We start from the raw sequence: 16,799 nt of genomic DNA on the forward strand, positions 1-16,799 counted from the left end.
CATGGTCCCCAGGAAGACTTCCCGATGGGAGATTAGTATCTTCAAAGACCTGTTGTTTTCCCTAATGGCACTTCCCAATTGGCCATCCAGACTGATTGCATTCTGTTTGGTGAGCATTCCCTAGGTGTAAAACACATTTGTAATAGATGCATAGGCAATATTCCTAATTTTTCAGGAACAAAAATGATACATGCATACAAATAGGATAACCATATTCAGTAAATCATAACCTTTCCAATGATATCTCACATCACCCATCTTGCATAAAATATATCTTAGTTATGCCATAATCATATCATAACCATATCTCCATGAAGAATATGGGGCGTAATGCCACACCTTCTTGCACAGATCTTCCCAATACTGGCGCATCTGCATGTCTGGAAACAACCCAGCCTTTGTAATATGTATCCCAGGGTGGAACTTCCCCTGGGAGCTGATGGTGTTCTTTGCACCTTCTTCTGAAGCACCTTGGTACTGACCGCTAATGGAGACAGGACACCAAACTCAATGGATGACTAGTCTTATCCAATGTGTCAATTCCAACATTCCTAACTGATCAGACACTAAGCAGTTCAGATTTCTTTCAGCACGAATGACTGTGGAAAGGATGATAGAATGGGGTCTTTTGCAAGTGGAGGGGGGAATCTTTTTTCAAGTCCCTGCATCTCCCGCATGCCAAGTGAGTGCCCTAAACACTAGGCTATATAGTCTCTTTCTCTCTCTGGCCCAGTGACTGTTTAACTATTTATACAAAGTGGAAGAGCTCTATCAGGAGAGAGACCCACTTCAGAATAGCCAACAGCCAGGGCACTCTTCTGAAATATGGGAAACTGAAGTTCCAGTCCCTCCGCTGAACCAGGCAGAGAAGGGACTTGAACCAGGCTCTCACCTATCCCTGGTGAAAGCTATAAGTATTGGGCTATTGGCTATTCTGAGAGTTCCTCTCCACAGCTCCCATGAGAAACTTCAAAAGATCTCAGGGTGAGACCCTGATGCAGAGTGGGAACAACTTTCAAAATCTCCAAAATTTTTGCATTGAAGAGAGAATTGTTTCCCACCCAACTCCAATTTTTTTTTCTGGTCTTTAGACCTTGGCTGCAGCGCTCTGGGCCACCATGGTATGTTGTATCTATAATCCGCAATGGATCTTTGGGATATTTATGACTTATACTTTTTCAATCTTTGCCCTGGGGGAAACAGGATACCCCTGGAACCCTCTCTCAAGTTCAGAGTTCTCAGTGAATTATCTATATACTTCCACAGAGAATGGAGCTGCCATTATTTCAAGAGATATAACAATTGCAGTGAAGGTACCTGAGCATATTCCACTAGGAATTGCATAATTGCAAATAAAAATGTATTAAAGGAAACATATTTTATAAGATGCATAACCTGTGGAACCCACTGCTGCAAGATATTATTGAGGCAAACAATACTGTAGGATTCACAAAAGGATTAATACTTTATAAGAGTAAGAAGAACAACATCTGCAGTTACACTAGCTGGGGTAAACTTTATCGGCTATATCCACCCTCCTTCTTCACAGCATAATACCAACAACTAACTGGCTCAGGTTAGAAAGAAACTTCTCCCATAGGCATGCTATTGCGAAATTGTGTAGCATTAGGGTTTTCATAGAATATTACAGTTGGAAGAGACCTCAGGAGGTCACCTAGTCCAATCCCCTCCTCAAAGCAGGAGCAACAGCAATTAAATCAGGACCAACACCAACTAAATCCTGTACCTCTAAAGCATTTGGTTTCGGCCACCATTGCGAATTGGATACAAGACTGGACGGACTACTAGTCTGATATAGCATGGCAATTGCTGTATTCAATAGCAGCAAGATGCTGTATTACAATAGCACTGTTAAATAAATAATGTTTAGCAAGCCAAAACAAGGACATTCAATAAGGCTGCTGCTTCTAATGTCACTCTTCCCTCTGTGCTTAGAGATTGTAGAGGTCTTTTGGCAGTGCTCTTTATTTTATACAACTTTTTACAACACTCAGGCACCTGGAATGAAATTCACCCCTATTCAGAGAGCCTACACACTACTTAAGTCAACTGGCCCTCACACGGGGTTATTTGTGGGTAGAATACAAGCCTTAACCCTTACTGCACTTCCAACTTTTTAGTTCGTTTTGCACTTCAACTAGAAGCATATGGTACAAACTACAGCAAATATAAGTGAAACCCAAATTCCACCAGTGTTATGTGGAGTGTAGTAGGACAGTACGCTATCTAATAAAGCTGCTCACCCAAGGTATTTCCACCAGCCTGGAACACAAGCCCCCCACCTCATTTTCTGAGCTGATGCAGAAGCTACTTGCACCAAGAGCTGCACGCCTGGAACTGCTACACAGCAAGAAGCAGCCTTTGGCTTATCTGTACTCGTCTTCTTCCAGGAAAAAATCTGCAAGGTTGCTTTCAAACTGTAGCTCTCAGGCTCAGGGCAGTGAGGCCAGTGATGGCTCTGAATTTAATTCAACCATCCAAACAATCCATTGCACTGTGTATTAAATTGAATTTTTTGAGTGGATAAAATATGATTCAGGCCAGTAAAGTGGATACTTTAAGTGAACTCTAGTTTTACTTAGGAGACTGTTGCAGGGGACAATGTGGGAAGGTTCCCTCATCTCCTCTGATTTCAGTAAATTTCTCTCTCCAACCCAGATTGAACAGTTAAGAAGCAATAATTATTATTATTATTATTATTAATAAAGTGCCCCCTCCTAAAATGCTGAGAAGACAAAATATAATCTAAAGCCAGCAGTTACATCATAGTGCATAGGATACTGAATAAAAAACTAACTAATAAAAAGCTAAATGATGTGGGTTTATTAATATGAAAACATTATGAGAGGATCACAAACTCTCAGGAGACAGTTAAGCCCCACAAGGACAGAGAAAGCAATTGCTCATTTCATCAAATTCCTAAATATTGAACTTGATGTGTTAGCTGCACTGGTGTCAGGAGTTCTCCTTTTGGGCTTGTCCTCACTAGACATCAATTTAGGATGCAAATGCGAGGAGTCATGTTAGCTTAAACAATGATGACCAGAACTTTGTGTCAGTAGGTCATGAGTAAAAGCTAATGTTTGTTTCTTATCCTGCAGGTTCCCCGGGCCAGAGCCCTGTACAGCTACAGAGGACAAAACCCTGGTGAACTGAGGTTCAATAAAGGGGACATCATCATATTGCACCGACAGCTGGATGAAAAATGGTACTTGGGAGAGATCAATGGGGTCAGTGGGGTTTTCCCAAGCAGCACAGTGCAGGTTATCAAACAACTTCCACTACCACCACCCCTGTGCAAAGCACTTTACAACTTTGATCTGAGAGAGAGAGATAAAAAAGAAAATAAGGACTGCCTGACATTTCATAAGGTAAGGTTGCCTGTCTGCCAGTCAGGGGCCGGTATTTGAACAGCTGGGTAGTTTCTCAACCCTAGGTCCTGTTGTCAGCACCATAGAACCTTGCAGGTCTACAGCACCTTTCATCTAAAGATCTCAAAGCACTATACAAACAAGAATTAAACTTCCCAAAATCTCAGTGGGATAAATATCATCCCCATTTTGCACATAGATAAACCAAGATGGAGAGGTTGAGGGTGGGGTTTTCAGAAGTCCTCAGTGTTAACCCAACTCTAACCTAGCATTGAAGTCAATGGTTGAAAGTCCCACCTAAGTGACGTCGCCAAGGACACACACTGATATTTAGAAAATGAGTGGAAATTTGACAGAGGTGAAAACAGAACCTGGAAGCCTGATGTTCAGTCCCTTGCTTTAACTTCTCCACAATGCTCCTTTAGTCAATTAGCTAATAACTGATTAGCTGCATTATTCCCTAAACTATGGGAGGGTTTGCCTTGAAAGATGCTTAGTTATATAATAAAAATGGCTTAATAGTCAGGGGACAGAGATCATCTATGCACCTTCAACATATTCAGCCATTCCTTTAGGAACATACATTAGTGAAGCAACACCTGCATGCTTCTACAGACATTTGCCATCTGTCCTGGTATTCTACTGAAATTATAGGACTTGCATTTATTCTTTTTACAGTAGATACTTTTCAAGGTAAGTGTGCTTCACAGCAATGTCAACACTTCCTAGTATTTCAAAATTAAGTGAAGCATATTGAATCTAGCTGAGAAACCAACACCTAGGGGCTCTGATGTCCTAACAGAAAAGTCACCTGTTTTTCTTTTCATTCGGCAACTCAGCCCCTAGTGCTGTTGCTAATCAGCAAAAACAAGCAGTTCTCTAGAGGGGATTAAGGAGAAAGTTAAGAGGCTTGATAGATAGGGCTGGGTGAGGGGAAGGCTGGGGGAAAGAAAGTTCAAATATCCAAAACCAGCTGTTATCTCAAACTGGGATGGGGCGGAACCAGAGGAGAAAGTAAGTTTCACTGAAGCATCTGCTGCTGCTCACTTTGCATTGTCACTTTAAAGTGTGGTTTCTAATATTGCTAACAATAACACAAGGGACACGGGGAGCCAACAATATTTTTTAACTGCAGATGCTTTCCTCTCTTTCATGCCGTCTGGTTTTGTTTTCTTTTTTGCTTTATTTGTCTTTGTTTCACTGCTTACTCATTCTATTTATTTGCTTTTGAAGACAGCCCTCATTTCCACGCCTACAGTTCAGTTAGCACACAGAGCGTTATCGTACATATAAAACAGGCAGATGCTTCTTCGAGGAGGGGACAACACACTCACTCACTCACATCCCCGTGTCTTGCAATGTTAGTCAGACAGTTCTCATTGTATGTTCTCACTTAAGGACCCCAGCTGCTGCAGTGATTTCCTTTAATATCACCCATCAGGCTGCACGAGGTTGCTGAAGCTCCCTCTGTGCACCCAACCACAGCAGGAGGATTCAAAGCTCAGCATACCCCACATAACCTCCTCTCTGCTGCTCTTTTCCCCTCTTGAGGTTATTTGCACCCCAGTGGGTGCTAGTAGTCAGCAGAACCCAGGCACTACCATTGTGACAAGACTCATATGGGTGATGCAAGAAAGGAGAGGTTCTGTGTACCCATGCAGAGTGAACCACAATCTGGCCCTGGATGTTTATGCAGTGATCTGAGAGTCACAGTCCAGATGACAAGTGCTATGAAAGTGCAATGTATTATTATTAAAAAAAAATCTGGAAAGGGAGCCTGATTCTCCCCTCTCCTTCGTCTTGTGGAGTCATTTACACCTGTGCAAAAGGAAAGCAAAGTTCTACCAAACTGTAATGGAATCCTCATCTACCCACTTTGCATAGATGCAAGTGATGCAAGCCAGAGGGGAATTAGGCCAAGACCATTCTGCTCTCAATTGGAATTAGAGTAAAATGTGATTGATTCTCAAAAACTTCAAATTAATTCAAAGGGAAAAAAACCCTGCATTTTTGGACCTTTTCTCCCTGCAGGTATTTTCAGTTGATCAAATACAAATATATTAAAAATGAGTAACATTTCATTTCTGCTGGGTTGCACAGAAAATGGATCTTTCCAAAGGATTTTTAGCCACAAGTCGATAGAAAACTAGTTTTGCTGCAGAGTATTTGAAGTACTGCAGGTCCAATAATATTAGGGTATTTCAACTCTTGAAATATTCGTTTATATAGGAGTTTCTTGGCAGTACAGTTCCAATTGCCTGGAAACTTATAATGGTTTATATTTGGTACATATCTGAAATGCCATTTTCATTATTTTATTCGTGCATGGTAATTAAAGAAGAATTTCCACATGAAGGAAGTATTTTAAAAAGTCATAAACTCACTTGCTTTTCACACATTTTCCATTATTTTTTGTTAAATGCTGTTGTTTTAAGTTAAACGCACGCTGAGCATAGAGCTGAATACAGATGGACTTAAACATGTACTTAAGACTAAGCACGTGCCAAAGAGCTTTGCTGAAGACATGTGTTCTCTACAATGGACATACCTCAGAGGCTGCTTAATGATTTTGTTTTGCAGCAATTACGGGTCAAACCCATCTTTACATGTACTATCTGTCTATCCCAGACGGGAAGGTTGGTAACAATATACTTCTGCATTTCAGGGCGATATCATCACAGTGATTAGCAGAGTTGATGAGAACTGGGCAGAGGGAAAGTTAGGTGATAAAATAGGGATCTTCCCCATCTTGTTTGTGGAGGTAAGTGCAGCACATTCAAAAACACTTATTCAATCCATTACCACAGGGAAGCAGTCAACATCTGTATTCACTCCCACCATACTGAATGATGCTCCTCATGTGATCCATGATCCTGGAGGGTATTCTCTGGTTTCTGTTACATCTCCTTTAAGTGAAGAATGGTGGTTGGAAGCTAAGGAGATACTCTCAAACACTGCCCTGTCAACGTATCTCACGTCCTAACTGGGGGGACCGCAATTACCAGTGAAGGGGTAATTCAGTCTTCATGGCCTATTCAGTCCTTGGCATTTTGCTGACACTATGAATAAGGGTGAGGGTCACAAGATGGGTTTTGTGATGTTAATAATTAGAAATAGTGCAAAATGTACATTGAAATTCTGTTTTAGTGGGGGGAGGGAGAACTCTTTCAACCAAACTGAACACTTTCATGGGAAAAAAAATTCATTTTTTGATCAAAAAATTTTAAAAGTGAAAATTCTCAAAATTATTCATCCAAGTTCCATTTTGTTTTGTGTTGTTTATTGGGGGGAGGGGCATTTTCTTTCACATTCACTGCCCCTCTCGTCATCATTTCCAGTGTGGAAAAATGAAAGAGGGTTGTTTTTCCCCATCAAAATGATATTTTTCAAATGCTTTTCAAAATTTTATTTCAAACATATTTTTGGCAAAAAAAAAAAAAATCCAAAAAATGTCATGGAAAATGTTCATTCCTTGCTAATTTTTTGACAGACTAGACTTGTCTTTTTTGATCAGCTCTATTAATACATTTCCACTAGGAACTGTAATGAGATCAACCAACTGATTTTCCATAAAGCACAAAACATCTATCAGATAGTAACAGCCTTAAGTCACTACCAGCCTGCCCCAAATTCAAAGCAGAGATTTAGAGAGAGAGATTTATTGCATTATCAATCTCCTTGGCCATCTAGTCCTTCCCCAGCCGCAACATTTCTTGTTTAATACTGAATTGGTCATTAATGATCTCCCTAAAGTTTAGCTTGGGCTATAAACTGTAAATGGCACACCAAATACCTAGACACAAATGGAGATATTATTAAATTAAGTACAGAAAACATTTGTTACTTATTCCACAATTACTTTATAGACAGACACTAGTAAAAATATTACTTGAAGTTCGAACAGATCTTGTAAAATGTCTCTTCTTTTCATGAAATAATTTTGACTCAAGTAATTTTTTACTTAATCTGGCATTAGCTGGAATAAATTAATTATGGCCACTGGGGAATTAGAAATTAATTATGGGAAGGGAAAACCTGGGGCTAGTTTGAGAGATACAGGACTTCTTTTGGCTTTGGCTTTACAGACAATGATCAGATCCATGTTCCACTTTAACCAAATACCTAGTGTTAGGGGAATTCAGATAAATGGTTTTGGTTTTAGACTCATCTCTAATCACTTACAGAAATTACAATATTATATATAACACTTATTTCTGTAAGTACTTGGAGAGGAGTCTAATATATCACACACACACACTACCTGTTTTTAAACCTGGGATTGAGGAGGAGACAATACAAAAACAACCTTTGCTTTTACATGATGATACTGGTAAGGGCAATGACCTGTTCCACGCTAGGTGGATTATTTTTCATCCTAGGCATTAGGCATAATGTTTCGAGTGAGTGGGAGAGAATCTCAAAGATTTGCAAGTCTTTAATGTCAGCCGTAAATCAGGGTTAATTTCTTTGGGAGCCATTGTGGGAAGAAACATTGCCACCAAATGCCCTTTGCTATTCATATTGAGTTACTCAGCAGGTTCAAAGACATCCTGTTGAAATTCAGGCTATTACTACAGTTTATGGTGGCAGAACTTACGTTGCTCAGGGGTGTGAATGAACCACCCCCTGAGTGACATAAATCACACCGACATAAGTGCCGGTGTGGACAGGGCGATGCTGGTGGGAGAGCTTTTCCCACCAACATCGCTTCTGCTGCTCCTTGAGGTGGTTTTATTAGGCCAGTGAGAGGGCTCTTTCCCGTCGGCACACAGCGTCTTCGCTGGGGCAACGGCCCCGCTGCAGCACCGTACGTGTGGACATGCCCTTAGTCTCTATGCAAACTGAGGGTCTGACTCTGCTCCCCTTAAAATCAATGGTAAAAATCCCACATCTTTCAGTGGGAGCAGGATCAAGCTGTGAATGTTTTGGTCTAAACCAGGGGTGGGCAAACTTTTTGGCCCGAGAGCCACATCTGGGTGGAGAAATTGCATGCAGGGCTGGGGCAAGGAGTTGAGGTGTGAGAGTGGGTGCAGTGTGCAGGAAGGGGCTCAGGGCAAGGAGTCGGGGCAGAGGAGGGGTGCAGGGTGTACGAGGGGGCTCAGGGAAGGGGATTAGGGTGCAGGAGGGGGTGCAGAATGCGGGAGGAGGCTCAGGGCAGGGGTGCAGGGAGGAGTGCGGGAGGGGGCTCGGGGCAGGGAGTTGGGGTGCAGGAGGGGTTCTGGGTGCAGCAGGGGGCTCAGGACAGGGGGTTGGGTTGCAGGAGGGGTGTGGCAGGGGGTTGGGGTGCAGGCAGGGTGCTCAGGGCAGGGAGTTGGGGGACACGGGACAGGAGGGGTTCGGGGTGCAGGCTCTGACCCAGCACCACTTACCTGGAGTGGCTCCAGGGTGGCAACAGCGCGCACCAGGACCAGGGCAAGCTCCCTGCCAAAGCCCTGAGGGGCCGGATCCAGCCCACGGGCCATAGTTTGCCCACCCCTACTCTAAATTGATCTAACTGAATGGAGGCAACACAGCTTATAAAGCTAACATCAGTATGGACTTCTCCATATGAACGCCTTCATGTCAGTTGGAGAGACTTGACCCCCTGCTGTGAAATGCACCCAATCTTGCCAACACAAAGCAATTAAGAAAGATGTGCCCATTTGTCCATTGTAATTTGGCGTTCCATTTATCATACTGTGTACTGGAGCTGAGTGGAAGAAACTAGCTGAGATGCATGCTTCTTCATCTCTGTGAGTCTCCAGTTTTGACAGGAAAGGAAGCCAAACCTTTCTGTGAGACTTCAACTGGAGAGAGAACCAGACATACAAGCTTAATCAGATGGTGTCTCAGTGACAGACTTCTTCCAATCCATTTTAATTTGGTGGTCAGCTTTGTGTTAGTAATTATGCCTCTGGGATTTGTCACTGAAAATATAACAAAGCTGAGCCACTCAATTGCAAAGATTAACCATAATGCCATCTGAAGCCCAAACTCAGCTAGGCTCCTTGATAGGATGAGGTATAAAATGTGGGTCTATGCTCACTGGGTTTGGGGTCTATGCAAAGCTTAACTTCTGAGATGGTGCCATAAAACTTCTCTTCTTTCTGTCCCAGCCAAACATGACTGCAAGACAACTCCTACAGACAAAGAAAAGCCACCGATCCCCCTCATTTAAATATTCATCACCTTTAAGGACAGCCTCTCCCAGAGCGAAAGGCACAGAGTCACCAACCTTCCGCAAGGTGTCAGAATCTAGAAGGAAGAGCCTGAGACCATTCTCTATCACGAGTGCCTTGAATTCACTCAACAGGATGGTCCACTCACCCACAGAGCGGCAAACACTGGAAATCAGCTCACCAGTACTCATCAGCTCCAGTAATCCTACTGTGGCAACCCAGAGCAGCGAGAAAGTGGAATTCCCATATGGCCCCCCCGTCCAGGTAAATGAAAACCATTCATGTTGCTGATTGTTGAGCACACACATTGTTGGCTCTGCAAACAATAGGCTGAAAAGTAACTTCTAGGTGGAAACATTTTTCACTATGCAGATAGCAACCTGAAAGGCCAAAGCTCAAATTAGTATTAAACAGCTCTTTTAGGTTTTTAAACATTTATATCTACAATGGTTTAAACTCTTTTCCACGGCTTAGTGCAGCTTTCTGTAAATACGACAGGAAGATGATAAAGGTAAAAGACTCCTTTTAAGGATTGCATGTTAAAAAAACGGGAGAGAAGGGAGATGGAATGCCAGTGCTAGAGACGCCTACAAGCCATTGTGTCATCCATGAAGTCAGGGACTTCTTCCCCCCTTTGGAAATGGAAAGCTCTGCCTCTTGAGTCACAGGTGCCAATGTGACTCATAAAAGGGGAGATTAAATTATCAGAATGATGACATTGTTTTGGTAAGCTGCGGGGGTTGGAGACTGAAAAGAAAGAGGGTTTTCTTAAAAAATAAAAGACTTTCCAGTTTGGAAAGTCTGGCATGGGATGTGCATTCCTTGGCCAATTAACTGAGCCTCAGTTTATTTGCAGAGAAATGTGCACCACATAAACTATGCATGTGTGGGCATGCACACACACACACAATTATGGGTTTCCTTTATGTGAAGGAATAGTCCAAACAGACAGAAACGAACAATATCAACAAAATAGAAGGTAAAATTAAAAACACGGATGGGCCAAGTTCAAAGGTGCCACCTCACTGATGCTTCTAGTCCCCCACACAGCCTCAGGTTGTAAATACTGGTACATGTTTGCCTAAGTGTTGCTGATGCCCCATTTAAGACCCTGTTTCCTGCACTCACTGTGCTGCCTGGACTCCTAGGGTGATATTCTGGCTCCATTGACGTCACTGGAAGTTTTGCCATTGACTTCAATGGGGCCAGGATTTTTCCCCTAATGACTTCAGTGTGAGGTTAGCCCCTGTGAGGAAGGACCTGCAAAGTCAGATCGCAAGTTATCATGTTTAACGAGGAGTTGATGGATGGATCTAGACTATTCTCAGTGGCAGCGGATGACAGGACAAGGAGTAATGGTCTCAAGTTGCAGTGCGGGAGATTTAGGTTGGATATTAGGAAAAACTTTTTCACTAGGAGGGTGGTGAAACACTGGAATGCATTACCTAGGGAGGTGGTGGAATCTCCTTCCTTAGAAGTTTTTAAGGTCAGGCTTGACAAAGCCCTGGCTGGGATGATTTAATTGGGGATCGGTCCTGCTTTGAGCAGGGGGTTGGACTAGATGACCTCCTGAGGTCCCTTCCAACCCTGATAGTCTATGATTCAATGAAGTCCAGTTAGGTTAATGAAAAAGCAGCAATTCCTTAGGGATCTTTTTGATGGCAGTTGTTTTAATGGGCTTCTCTCCTGTCTCTTTGCTTGAATGTCAAATGTATGTAAACCTGTGGGGATGTATTTATTTATTTAAATATCTCTGTCACCTTTCCAGAGTTCTAGGAACCTCCTGGCATCTAGGGCTATTTCTACACAGGAGTAAAAAACCCATGGCTGGCCTCAGTTAGCTGACTTGGGGTCATAAGGCTCAGGCTCCAGGGCTGAAAAAGCGCTATGTAGACACTCAGGCAGCAGCCCAAGCTTTGAGACCTTGTGAGGGGGGAGGGTCCCAGAGCTCAGATTCCAGTCCAAGCCGGAGAACACCTACACAACGATTTTTAGCCCTGCAGCCCAAGCCCCACAAGCCCAAGTGAGCTGACCCAGGCCAGCCGTGGCCATGTACACATATTCTAAAGCACTCCATTAAAAATCCAAAATGTGCAATACAATATTTTAATGCAATAGTTTCTCCTGAAGGCAAATTTTCCACTTACGAAGCTTGTCCACAAAAACTAAAAGACATGCTACTTGGTCATGTTGCAACACCCTGCCCTCCCCCTACGGACTCAACCCCAAAATGCTAGCAAGGAAAGATGGGTGTTACAGCATGCCTGCCTGCCTTGAAAAGTTACCAAATCAATTTTATCTGGTATATTGCAGAAGCTGTAGTGACTACTTCCACTACGGAAGTCATAGACTGTGAGACTGACCTCGTGCAGCAATTTTCAGCCATAAAAATCCATTAAAGGTTCTGTAGTGTGCTTTGACAAATTCCCCTTTGATAGATTCCTGTTTGAATCACGAGTTTGAAACAGGTTACATGAGAACGCACAATGGAACTTTTATGTGTAATAGCAGTGTCTAGATAGCCAGTTAGTGCACCACAGGCTAGTGTGCATTGTAGATTCACACCCTGGTTTGCCACACACTGACTTGCTGCGTAGACAAGCCCTAAGATACCCTGTTTCAGTACATAAGCTGGAGAAAGCAAGAAATCCTGTAACTTACCAGCTAAAAAGAGTGGAAACTATTACTTGAAAGCCAACATAGTGTTAATGGAAACCTGTCATTGTCGAGGGCCAAATACTGCAACAGTGAATTAAAAGGGAGTTTTGACACTGACTTCAGTAGGCAGGGATCAGGCCACAGATGAGCTCTGCTCTAATGATACAGTAAAAAGCATCTTCTAGACAGTTAAGAGAGGTGATACTAGAGTAATGAACGCAGACTTTGCTAGCAATAAACGTGATGCCCTCTGAAAGATGATCTTAGCCTATCAACCTAAATACAACTTAGTGAGGCTTGTCTTGTCTCTTGGTTACACATGGTGCCACCTGCTTTCTGCCTCACACACATGTAACTCACTCTCCTCCATTCCATGACTGTTATGAAGCCAGCTAGCAAAGAAATCCAATCATCCAGATCAGAACCCTTTTTCCTTTGGAAAGGAGTCCTGGTCTTCGTCCTTCCACTACGTCACTCTGCTGCCTGCATCCCTTTAAGTCCAAAAGAGGAATTGCAATAAATTCTCATGGCAGCCTAGGAGTCCTTGCCTCCTTCCAAACCTTACCCCAAGATTGTCCCAACACAGACTGAATTTGGGACTGTAATGGTGTAACAGTGTTATTAAAATAGACCTTTCAATATAAGATCTCTCCTTTTCAGGGAAGCGAAAGACCCCAAGATCCCCAGTCTCTGAGCAGAGGTCTCCACCCTGCTTGTTAACTGATCATCTGAAAAGAAAAAGGGGTTGTTAAGATTTATTTGGCACCTTAAGGAAGCTCCAAGGGTTTTATGAGCAATAAGCCAGTTCTTGGTAGTGCAGTCGCTATGCAAGAAAACCCAGCAGGCATTTTGTGCTCAGCAATACCTTGCACAGCACGTTGGATCGCTTGATCCTGTTTTACTGTGAGTGAAAGTGAAGCTTTACAATAGGGTCATCATTCAACTGAAATCGTATCATGGCTTATGCACCCAATGTCATTTCACTGAAAAATGTCTTTCTGTGAACTACTGTCAACAGCATAAGCCATAGTGCAACCATGTTATCTTGTTGCCTTATAATGGCTCTTAATTGGTTTATTTTTCCTAAGCCAGCCTTTATTCCTGGTAGGTTGGTTTATTTGGCTACTGTTTGTTTTGGAAAGGGGATGCAGATGGCATCATGTGTAATTTCATTTCAAGCCTAAACTTGTGGATGGCCAGTTTATATCCATTTGTTCTTATGTCAACATGGGCTCTTAACTCCTCTCCCTCCCTGCTATTTATCCCTCTGACGTATTTATAGAGATCAATCATATCTTCCATCAGTCTTCATTTCGTTAGGCTAAACAGCCAAGCTCCTTAAGTTTCCTCTCATAAGGTAGGTTCTCTATTCCTCTGATCATCCTAGTAGCCCTTCCTTGCACCTGTTCCAGTTTGAATTCATCTTTCTTCAACACAGGAGACCAGAACTGCAATACAATATTCCAGATGAGGTCTCACCAGTGCCTTGTATAATGGCTTCCCTATCTCTACTGGAAATAACTTGCCTAATGCATCTTCGGATTTCATTAGCTTTTTTCACCGCTGCATCACATTGGCCGCTTATAGTCAGCCTGTGATCCACCGATACACCCAGGTCTTTCTTCTGCTCTGTTGTTTCCAACTGATATGTCCCCGGCTTATAGCAAAAATTCTTGTTGTTAGTCCCAAACTGCATGGCCTTGCACTTTGCACTATTAAATTTCATCCCATTTCTATTACTCCAGTTTTCAAGATCCTCTAGATCTTCTTGTATGATAGTCCGGTCCTCCTCCATATTGGCAATACCTTCCAACTTTGTGTCATCTGCAAATTTTATTAGCATATTTCCACTTTTTGTGCCAAGGTCATGAATGATAAGAGCCAAAGTTATAGATAAAATTTGATGCTAGATCATCATGTTGGGTAAACTCTTTTGAAAATCTGTCCTTGACTCAGGTGCTGAAAACTTTTGAAAATCTGGTCATCAGTGCATCCCCTAAAATGTGATTGTATCCTGACAACTGTCTTTATACAAATGGCATTGTGTGGTGGAGAGAGGGTGTTCTGTGTTCAGATTTAATTACTCCAGATCAAACGTGCTCTGTTTGCAAGTAAAGACATATGGGGGTGGGAGTTCTCCTGCAAACTCAACCTGGTATCTGAGAGTCATGCGTGGTTCTTTCCTTCTTGCACATCATCATTGGTAAAAAAAAAAAGTTCTCCCAGCCAATTAATCTATGCAGCTCTGTCGCCTGCATTAGGTTTGCAGAGGTGGAATTGACTGGAACTCAATAAGTCATTCTGTTGATGATGCACCAAAAGGAACCAAACCCACAGTTCACTCCCTCTTGGTGTGCTGGGCCCACAGGCCTAAGAAGTGTAAAAGCATATTTCTATCACTAAAGTCAGCAGATAATGCTCTGAATACACAGAGGGAGCAGATTGGTTGATTTAGAAGGAGCCAGTGTCTACGTCCTCACTATTCAGAGCAGAATTGGACTTTAAACTTACCTCTATACTTCACCTGACTCAGTAAGTATTCAACGTTGAACCAAGGGGTTGAAGTCCAGAAGGAGCTTTGCCTCTGAAAATCCCTTACCCCAAAATATCACTGTGGAAGGCTACAGAGTAATCAAAGGGCTGAAAATGCCAGTGATCCTGGATAACCGATTCCTATAGGACAACTTCTGTGAGACACTGACCTAGAAAGAAAATACTAGGTACTCTGAATCAAACTCGAGCTGGGGCAGCAAAGACTGGTGACAATACAACCAAGTGGAATCTAAGGAACGACCCCAAATGTGAATGTGGAGAGCGTAGGCAAGCGCTTGAATACTGCCTGATGCAACGGTCCCTGTATTCCCAGGGCACTATTTGAGATAAGTGACACCATCAGGCCATGGCTGCAGCTTTAGATATGATGATGACCTGCCTCTATAACAAGAAGCACATGTTTACTACAATTAGGTCTAGTATTTTACCCAACTGTGTCATCCACTTTAAGTATAATTGGCTGCATTCTAATAGTATTAAAACAAAAACAAAAAAATAACAATAGTTTGTATGTTGCAGTGTCATCTCTGTGCATGTTGCTGTGAAATTAAATCATAAGTACCTCCAGCAAATGCACACACACTGTACAGCAACACTGGAGCTCAGATAAGTGCTGGCCTTCAGCAGGGCAAGGAGCCTAGGTACTTCCCCTAAGGATAAGTCCAACTAAATTAAAACAGGTCCCACCTCCTTGTAATGCTCCTTTGTTACACCTTACTGGAAATTCCAGTAGATTTCTTCAGAATCCTTCACCTGTTCTCTCTTGGCAGCCCCAGGCCCTAGTGGCCCAGGAGGTTTTGCTTTGTTCTATTGCCTACTTGGCCAATTAGAACCAGCTGAAATTTCCACATGCCAAGACATGATACAAAATAGGCCCCAACACCAAAGTCAAAATCTGAGACTGGATGCAAAACTTTGCACAAATTTGAGGCTGTTCAGATCCATCTTTATGTTGTAACTGACAGGTGACAGTGGAGGTGCTAAACCCTGAAATTTATTCACTAGAGATGGGCCCAAACTCTTGCTCAGTATCCCCTTCTTCCCCTAAAACTTTAGGGAAGCTTGAATCACTCTCTGAAATGGAAGCATTAAGGAGGTGCATTCCTTGAAGCATTCCTGGGTATAGGTGTGGGTTTTATTTGCTTTCTTAACTCAGTAGGGAGCCTGTCAGTTTCCCCAGTGCATGCTTTGAGACTGGTGATACCTCTGCCTTGGATGGTTGCGTGCAGGAAACTGGAGGGTTACACTGGCTTGTTCTGTTTGACTGCAAGTCTGGGAATCTACCGTCAAGACTTTCATTTGCAGCTTCAGAAGGTTTCTTTGCAAGCAGGTTAGTTTTCCCTTTCACCAACTCTTTCTTTATACAATCTAAACTGAAGCTTTGTCTCCAATGCAAAAATAGGTCTGTTTTTACATCAAGATAGGTAACTTGAGACAGCTATTTCACTGGGAAAAAATACACCTAGTTTTGCAGTGAAGATATAGCATAACCTTTTGCTTTGTTTGGAACAAAAAAGATTATTGGGGCTATGGTCTTATTGTATATACTATATAAAATATATGAGAAAATATTAGGGGAGCCATGTAAGCTCCTAAATGGGGGACAGACTGCATATGTAGTACAGATAAACTAGATGGAGAAGGGTCAGAAGATGGAACAACATTCACCTCTCCCTCTTTCACCCCCTAGTGGAAGTTTCTAGCTGTCCTCCTAAGATGAGTGCAGGAAACACGCTTTTCTGCTATAAGGGAGGAAGGATGGGTTTATTTAGATGGAGCAAAAATTCATCAGAGATTAAAGACAATGGGTGAAAGCATTAGGACCACCAGGCATACTGGCAAATAGTCTGAGTTGCCTGCACGAGAGCTATGCATCATGACAGACATACTCCCTTGCTGGGAGCGAGGGAAAGTCCGCACTCTGGTATCTGAGGCGTCCATTTGAAATACAAAGAGTTCGGGAGCACTCAGTGCCATGGGGCACCACACCTCAAAACTGTCATTATGCCTCATTTGGCCTCAGTCAAAAGGCCACTAG

General features: G+C 42.7%; 1 protein-coding gene across 2 annotated transcripts in view; it reads left to right on the top strand.

The window, feature by feature from the left end:
• The window catches only part of SH3RF2 (SH3 domain containing ring finger 2), an 82,179-nt gene that overhangs the window by 32,233 nt on the left and 33,147 nt on the right, over positions 1-16,799 (top strand). For both annotated transcript variants that reach the window (XM_075131320.1, XM_048859641.2), the window contains 3 exons: positions 3,123-3,392; positions 6,058-6,153; positions 9,488-9,814. In XM_075131320.1, the coding sequence (XP_074987421.1) occupies positions 3,123-3,392; positions 6,058-6,153; positions 9,488-9,814 (693 nt within the window). The remainder of the gene's footprint in view (positions 1-3,122; positions 3,393-6,057; positions 6,154-9,487; positions 9,815-16,799) is intronic.

Source organism: Caretta caretta, chromosome 8, assembly GCF_965140235.1.
Source record: "Caretta caretta isolate rCarCar2 chromosome 8, rCarCar1.hap1, whole genome shotgun sequence".
In the NCBI taxonomy this organism is placed as follows: domain Eukaryota; kingdom Metazoa; phylum Chordata; order Testudines; family Cheloniidae; genus Caretta; species Caretta caretta.